General features: G+C 35.9%; 1 protein-coding gene across 7 annotated transcripts; it reads left to right on the top strand.

Moving 5' to 3' along the window:
• Positions 1–2,491: 2,491 nt before the first annotated feature.
• On the top strand, positions 2,492–7,638 carry LOC147509468 (AP2-like ethylene-responsive transcription factor At1g16060). Of its 7 annotated transcripts, none has more exons than XM_086601752.1 (5): positions 2,494–2,869; positions 4,269–4,464; positions 5,537–5,903; positions 5,970–6,091; positions 6,697–7,638. In XM_086601752.1, the coding sequence occupies exons 2-5, from the start codon at positions 4,303–4,305 to the stop codon at positions 7,381–7,383; spliced, it is 1,338 nt and encodes a 445-aa protein (XP_086457878.1). In that variant the 5' UTR covers positions 2,494–2,869; positions 4,269–4,302; the 3' UTR covers positions 7,384–7,638. The 7 variants fall into 7 exon arrangements, with proteins under 7 accessions (XP_086457877.1, XP_086457881.1, XP_086457878.1 ...); XM_086601754.1 differs by having other exon boundaries at positions 2,731–2,869; positions 5,979–6,091; XM_086601751.1 differs by lacking the exon at positions 4,269–4,464 and having other exon boundaries at positions 2,492–2,869.
• The last annotated feature ends 881 nt before the right edge of the window (positions 7,639–8,519 follow it).

Here is an 8,519-nt window from a genome sequence, read left to right as displayed (position 1 = left end):
ATTATCTTCCTCGACAGTTTGCCCAACCCAACTTGACATGGTTACTGAATTCCATCCAATAAAGTGAAAATATTGTAGTTTGTTCAGAACTGTTGGACTGAAGGCATGTATATACGGTAGGGTTTTCAAGGACCATTAAATAGCCGTTTAGTAGCATGAACTTTGCTGGTTTTATTAATTTGGGTCAATAACTTTTTTTTGAGCAAATTGGCCCATGAACTTTCTTTTTTGTATCAGTTTGGGCCACGTTACTTCACATACTTATGTGGCGTGCCGGATGTATATGTGTATGGCCAAATGCTCATGTGGCACGGCTAAAGTGCACACCTAATTGCTGATAGGAACGAGGTAAAAGCATTTTATTTGACCCAATTGTTGAAATCCATTTTATTTGACCCAACAGTTACATCTCCAGTAAAAGCATAAGAAGTGTGCATCTGATCGGTTAGCAGTGGGAGAGGAAGAAGAGGCACCCACTAGAGAAGCAGCAAATGATATGGAGCAGTAATGGGTAATATCTAAAGTTGTTAATACATGTACAAGATAAATACAAATTACTAGAAATTATAGCTATGTCCATCGAACTAAAGCAAGAAATCTTCCTTCGATGCGACTCTATCAAATGTTTAGCCACATCCGCAGCGCCCCGGTCAGTGGAGTCAATGGGTTCACCGATCATCAACCTTATCAGCTATCCCTCCCTTCTCTCTTTTCTATCCGTTCCTTCCATGGCTTTAGATTGATTGAGTGATCCAAGCATGAGAACACAAGGCGAATGAACGGCAAGGTCCCACCTACCTCGACTCGAACTGCAGCCATTCTACCAGGACCGATCTAAGTAAGCCCCTAATGCTGTAGGAGGTGGACCTTTGACCTCGCCACTCTTTCGATAGCCTTGAAGTCAATCTGATTTTAAGAGGAGTCTTAATTTAAGAGACTAACCGTCATTGAGCGCATGTTATTTTGAAAAGAGGGTTATCAAACGTCTTTAATCAGCAGGTGGCAATCATGCCAATTTCATTGTTCTGATCGTGATGCTATGAAATCTTTGAACTTTGACTGTTTCCAACTTTCTATTTTGTTTTCGAAATTCAAAGTATATGATTTTACGATAAACATCATTATGCCACATCAACTATTTTTAGGTGTCGATTACAGCAGCGCCACGTAAGCTTCTGTTAAGCTATATTGGCATCTGTTAGTACACATCAGTATCAGTATTTGAAGTAAGAAAACACACCGGCCAGATTTTGCAAAGCTCATGGCCAATTTGCTAAAAAAAAAAAAGTTTTTGGCCCAAAATGATAAAACTAGCAAAGTTAGTGGTAATAAACGACTATTTTTTCTTCAAAGACACGGTAGTTTGCAGTTTCCAACCATTCAAAGTCAAGTATATTATGTCTTTTTTATCTACGCTGAGTCTTATGATCATTTAGTCATTGAATTACATTCAAAATCATGTTAGATCATACATTTGTTATTTTATTTTTTGTAGAAAATACCTACGGCTTTTGTTAAGGGCATTTCCAATGAGGGGTGTAAACCGTGTAGACTGGAAATTTTACACTCCAAATATAAAAAAACTCTCTCTAATGGGGGTGTTATACCGTAGATAATAGTGTATTAGCTAATAGAGAGGGTGGAAATCTCTCTCTCGCTATTAGTTAATAAAAAATCCGGGCGACACTCGAACTGACGTCTGAGTGAAATAATTTTCGGACGTCACTTGGAGTAACGTCCCTTTCTAATTCTAAAGTAATTTTTTTAACTCGGACGTCACTTAGAGTGACGTCCCAGTTTAAATTAAAGAGGGCCAGTTCACGGAAATGGCGTCCGAAGTTTAAAAAATCTATTTTTTTACACTCTTCCATTGGAGAGTATAGAGTGTGAATATTTAGGACATCTCCAATGGGGGGTGTAAACTGTATAGAGTTGAAATTTTACACCCCAAATATAAAAAAACTCTCTCCAATGGAAGTGCTAAACCGTAGGTAATAGTGTATTAGCTAATAGAGAGGGTGGGAAATTTCTCCTCTCGCTATTAGTTAATAAAAAGCCCGGACGTCACTTAAAATAACGTCTGTTTAACTTAAAAACTGGGACGTCACCCAGAGTGACGTCCCAGTTTAAATTAAAGAGGGACGTCACTTGGAGTGACGTCCGAGTTTAAAATCTATTTTTTTTACACTCTTCCATTGGAGAGTATAGAGTGTGGATATTTATGAGCTATACAATACTATACAATTAAATGTGTAAAATCCTAATGGCACCTACGTGGAGCCTAGGTGGAGGTGTAATTTTATACCCTCCATTGGAGATGCTCTTATAAGCTATACAATACTATACAATTAGAGGTGTAAAATTCTAATGGCACCTACGTGGAGCCTAGGTGGAGGTGTAATTTTACACCCTCCATTGGAGATGCTCTTATAAGCTATACAATACTATACAATTAGAGGTGTAAAATCCTAATGGCACCTATGTGGAGCCTAGGTGGAGGTGTAATTTTACACCCCCCATTGGAGATGCCATTAACGACATAGATGGAGCATTACCCAAAAAGATCATCCTTCAAAGTATCTCTTAAGAGGATTTGGACCATTAAAGTAAAAAAAGTTGAAGACAACTTCTTCTTTGAAAAGGGTTGGCAGGGCTTCACAAATGATTGTTCCTTAAAATAGGGCTTCACAAATGATTCTAGTGTTCCGTTATGACGGAAATTCTACATTTAAAGTCAAAATATTTTATCACAGTTGTTGTGAAAGGGAAGAAGAAGACATTGAAGAAAGGGAACCTATCCGCATGCGTGTTTCTGAGTCCAACCAAAACATTTCTGAGCTTTCGAAGAGAAGTAGTGGCCAATCTAGGAGTAAGTTTGCAATCTACATTTCCTTTCTTGTTTCCGTTTTTGTGCATTTCACCAACTGCTCTCCTGTAGATGGATTGACTACAACAAAGGAGATTGTTGTGGACATTTCAAAAAGAAATAGAAAAAAAAAAAAAAAAAAAAAAAGTTTTAAACGGTATCTGTTCAAACTTTTTTTTTGTTGATTTTCAGTTGTAGAAACAAACCCGTAGCAGGCTTCTGTGTTTGTTCAAACTTTTTTATTTTCAGTTGCCTGTGTTTTCCTTTTTTTCTTTTCTTGCCACTCTTTTTCACTACTGCAAGTAATCTACTTTGTTATATGTAATACGCTGTTTGCATGACTATTAGTATTATGCTTTAGCTGGTAGGACTTAAATGATTTTACTCAAGACTTGAACTACTTAATGCCTTTTCAAACCAAGTGAGGTTTGTAAAATCTTGATTTTTTTGTTCATTGTCTGCCCGTGTGCATGCTGTTGATCTGAAGATGATTGTGATTCAGTTAATATGATACGAGTTAAACAATCGTGGCATTTCACTGTGACTACTAGATTTACAGTTTGAGCATTCTGTTCCTTGGATCATCTAATTTCATTTCTCTTATTCATGTTCACTGACCAAAGCCAAATGATTGCAACTCATGAGATTTTGTTAACAAAGACTCTCATCTATCTATCTAGGTGACTGCACAATACCCATGTTCATCAGTCCATAGTTCAAGAGTGATCTTTACTAGGTCTATCTTTATTTCTTTTTCTTATACCTCTTTTTTTCATCTTCTCATTCCATTGTTTGAATATGATAAACTTTGTATTAATGTCTGAATTTAACTGGTAAAAGGCTGGACATTGCAAGAAAATAGAATTGCCATCTTTGGTAAAATGTAATTGTAAGTTGAGAAAATTTAATAGATATTGTCATTAAATTGGCGTAAGTCAAAATATTTACATTATTTAGCATTCACAAAATAGGTTATGACCTTTTGGACCAGGTTGGCGCATGTTAAAAATCTATGGGAATCAATCAATCAATCATTCCTCACAATATGTACCATATTATCTCCTATAGCTATACGAGAGAGTTTTTTAGCCTTGGGGTTTTTGTCTGGTATGGTGATCAATTTGATAGGTGAAGTTTCACTGAAATGGGTTCTTCATTAATTTATAATGGGAATTGCTCATTTGCTCCTTTAAAAGTACTTTTCATATCAAACTTGAAGTCTTAAGGTTACTGCATGCTTTGAAGTTGGTTTATGTTTTAAACAATGCATGTCCTTCTTCACTGTCAAGAGTTATGACATCCTATGATGTTATGACTTATGACACAAGTACACCACAGCACTTGCATCTTTAATTTGAAATAATAACACACGCCAATGACATCGATCTTTTAATGGTGCAAGGTGTTTTGGTTAAGACTTAGGAGCTAGTGCCTGAATGCCTGAGTTTTTATATTTAGAAGTGTGGGATTGTGATTGTCTTTCTCATAAGCCCCAAAAAGAAATGGTGAGAGGTCACGAGAAGAGATCTTCTTCATCATCTAGTGATGGTCGTCACTTCTTCAAAGTATACCTCCCAGAAGACAGCTCCCAAAGACTGGTTAGAAATTTCTGTTTTCTCACTGTTCTTTCTCTTGAACTTTCCATGTTTTTATTCTCTGCTTTTCTTCAAAAGAATTGTTTATAGTTGAAATCAATAAAAACCTCATTTTATATTCAACCTGCATTATGTAGACATTGAAGAAATTAATTAATTTTATCGTACCAACTTGCTTGTTTAAGTAGATTTATAATTTTATATGATATTCACCATTTTAACAGAAACTTCATCAAACATGTTTTTTGGGTAGAACAGAAAGAAGTATCACCTGGGAAGATTTTGTTGCATATATTCTACCAACTTTTTTTTGCGTTCACGTATAAGTTGATAAACTTCTACTAATGGTCCATGCATTCTGTCAAGTAAGGAGTAGCAAATTAGCAATGGTAGTTTAGGGTCCTTTCATTTTGTGTACCATGCACATTGTCTATGTTTCTATGTATTATATTGAGTACGATAGTTATGGAAAACGATACACCATCGTCGAATTCTACTAAAATTCTGGTTTTATACACAGAATGAATCAAGAGAAAGTAAAGCATTTATGCAGGGGAACTAATAGATTAGCAGATAACTTAGCATCCTCAAAGGTCCTAGGGATGTCATTATTTCATTCTACCATTAACTCAGGCTGTTATTCAAATAGCAGAAGCAGATAAGCTAAGAATTGTGTATTACAGAGATGTAAGATCATGTAGAATAGTTGGTATGAGTGATCAACTATATAGACTCTGATAGTTTGATGATACCTTGAATGAGTTGCTTTTAATGGCAACTGAAATTGGGTCCGGAATATTTTCCTCGAGATTTTGTCCATTCCCACTTTACATGGTTTCATCCAACAAAGTGACAATATTGTAGTTTGTTCAGAACTGTTGTATTGAAGGCATGCATATAGCGTAGGGGTTTCATGAGGACATGAGCGTCTGCAGATTCAAACCATTCGAATTCAAGTACATTCTAGATTTTATTTTTATTTTCATGGGCACTGAGTCTTTTAATTACATCCTTTTAATTTAGCCTTTTAATTGTTTAAATCCATGTTTGATGATCTTAATGGTTTTTGTTGTAGAAAATACCTACTGCTTTTGTTAACGACTTAAATGGAGCGTTACCCAAAAATATCATCCTTAAAAGTTCCCTTGGGAGGCTTTGGCCCATTAAAGTAAAAGAAATTGAAGATGACTTCTATTTTGGGAAGGGTTGGAAGGACTTCAAAAATGATTGTTCCTTAAGATTTCTAGTGTTTCGGTATAATGGGAATTCTACATTTAAAGTCAAATTATATGATCACAGTTGTTGTGAGAGGGAAGAGGTTTTAAATTATATGGACATTACAGAAGAAGAAGACACTGAAGAAAGGGAAGCTGTACGCACGCCCGTTTCTGATTCCAAGCAAAACTGTTATAAAGCTATGAAGAAAACTGGCCAATCTGGATGTAAGTTTGTAATCTAGTTTTCTCTTCTTGGTGTTTTTTTTTCGTTGCATTTCACCACCTGCTTAGCTCTTGTAGATGGATGTACTCAAACAAAGGGAACTTCTGTGGATGTTTTAAAAAGCAAATTGGTAGACAAAACAAAGCCTGAGCTCCCCTCATTTCATCATCCCAAAAGGCCATTTCATGTGGTAAGTTTGCTCCCCCCCCTTCTCTCACGCTTTTTAAACTTTAAAATGAATTCAGTTTCTGAAGTAGATAGCAGTGTTGTCATTTGATATTTTAGGCTGAAGCAGTAATTGGGCTGCATAGTAGCTTGGTGTACCAGTGATATGTTGCATGAATTTGAAGCTAAGAATATTACTACAAAGATAGTTTGATTGGTTCATTTTTAGGCGGTTTAATTTGCTTGCTCCTCATTCTCTTTAAGTTTAAATCAAGACAACCATTTTTAGTTAAGTGTGTATCTGTTATTATCGCTACAATCTAATCCCCAGTACTCTAACGGCCTTTAGCTTCTTTTTTAGCATTTTCATTCTTAACTTAATAATTTTCAAGGGATTCTCTCCCTCAAACGCTTTTGGCTACGGCCCATTCCTATGTTCAAATCCATTTTCATTTCCTTTTATGTCTTTCCTTTTCCTTTGTTAACATTTGGTGACTTGTCATGGAGTTAAATGTAGCTATCTTTTGTGTGTGTGCGTGCAATGTGTTTAGTTTCCCCTTACATTCCCTTTTCACTTTATTACTGCAAGGAATCTACAAATTTATATCATGATGTACATCTGAACTGCAGAACATTACAAAACGACCTGTGATAACAAGGGTGTCTCCAAATAGAAGGTCACTTTTTAGGTCTAGTCAAAAATCATCTGCCTATTTTGGAGTTACAAGACACAAAAAGACTAGAAAATATGAAGCAGACATCTGGGCTTCGGCTACAGAATGTGAAGGCCATAAGGTTAAAGGGAAACGGATATATCTAGGTACATACAAGACTGAGGAGAAAGCTGCGCTAATATGTGATCTTGGAGCTCTGAAGTATTTCGGACCAAATGCAAGTTCAAAATTGAACTTCCCACTTTCCAATTATGAGAATGAACTTGAGGAGATGAAGAGCATGTCCCAGGAGGAGTATCTCAAGTTTCTTAGAAAGACTAGTGACACTTTTACAAAAGGTTCTTCCAGTTACAAAGGAGTGACAAGTTCAACCTATGGGAACCAATGGCAAGCTTGGATTAGTAGAGTTAATTGTAAATCAGTGTACCTTGGATTATATGACACGGAGAAAGAAGCTGCTGTAGCTTATGATCTTGCTCTTGTTAAACTTCATGGCACGAATGCCATAACAAACTTTGACATCTCGAACTACTATAAGGAGGGCACCAAGGAGGTGGATGTTGACACCAACCAGAACTCGACAGTGTTGAAGAAGACAGTTGTACTTCAGAGACCAGATCTCTTTTATCCTTTCAAGCCTTAGGAGCTTATTTGGTAGAGTATATACGATGGAAGGGGAGGAACAACTATTCAGTTTCATGGCTTGTAAGTTAAGTATGTAAAACACTGTTAGTTATTATCATTTGTGTTTTAGGTAGTAGGCCTGAATGATTTTTGGCAAGACGTGGATTATTTAATGCCTTTGTCAAATTGATTGGAGTCTGTAAAATCAGTATTTTTCTTGTTCAATATGTGCCTATGTGCGCTATTGAAGATGAATGTGATTTAATTCCAAGTATTATGTTGTGGCATTTCACTACTGTAACTAGATTTACAGTTGGACCATGTAATCCCTTTTCTGTTAATCATGTTCCTAACAAATGATTGCACCTCATGAGATTGTCATCTACATATCTAGGTGACTGTCCAATACTTATGTCCCTTCTCACAGCTCCCAAAGACTAGTGCCCTCTCTATTCACTCTGTTCTAAGTCTACCAATTTGATTATTGCAGAGAAATCAGTGAATAGTTATCTTACCGATTGGATTAACGTATTACAGAGAAATCAGTGAATATATCGATTTCAACAGATAAATCGATATTTCGCGGTACTTTGTAACTATTGAGGCGGTTTAGTTACCGATCCTACTTTAACTCGAAACCTCCGAACATATCTTAAAAAAAAAAAAAAAAAAAAAAATTCCACAACAAACAATGTCGTCATTCACACTCCGTCTTCCCTCAATCTATTCATCTCCCAAAGTCTCACTACGGTGCACCACAACCAAAACAAAATCATGGTTCCTTAATTTTAATAAAAAAAACTCCCTTTCCTTAAAAAATGTAAACTCCTCTCAATTCCTCTCACTTTCATTATTAAAACCCAATAATAATATCCCTCTAACCCCTATCATAAAATCGACTACCCCATCACATATTTGTATGACTTCATATCAAACTGTACCAACATCAGACCGTTTGATATCAATCATAGCATATTTTATCCCATTTTTAAGTGGTTTATCATATGGTTATCATTTATTCTCATATTTCCCAACCTTAGAATTAATATTCAACCCTTTTGTACCCATCCTAGCATTTTATAAATCAATACCTGGCTCTAATTTATTAACATTTTTTGGTTTATATCTTGGGGTTGTTCGTGATCGTAAGTTTAA

The sequence above is a fragment of the Coptis chinensis genome, chromosome 3, assembly GCF_015680905.1.
Source record: "Coptis chinensis isolate HL-2020 chromosome 3, ASM1568090v1, whole genome shotgun sequence".
Classification (NCBI taxonomy): Eukaryota; Viridiplantae; Streptophyta; class Magnoliopsida; order Ranunculales; family Ranunculaceae; genus Coptis; species Coptis chinensis.
This window is presented reverse-complemented; position numbering and strand designations above follow the sequence as displayed.

Bases quoted from the DNA above. Each gene is read 5' to 3' on its own strand.
- LOC147509468 (XM_086601752.1), top strand. From the start codon at position 4,303: ATGCCTGAGTTTTTATATTTAGAAGTGTGGGATTGTGATTGTCTTTCT. The intron at 5,904-5,969 runs GTAAGTTTGTAA...CCACCTGCTTAG, and splicing joins GAAAACTGGCCAATCTGGAT to CTCTTGTAGATGGATGTACT. The intron at 6,092-6,696 runs GTAAGTTTGCTC...TCTGAACTGCAG, and splicing joins CCAAAAGGCCATTTCATGTG to AACATTACAAAACGACCTGT.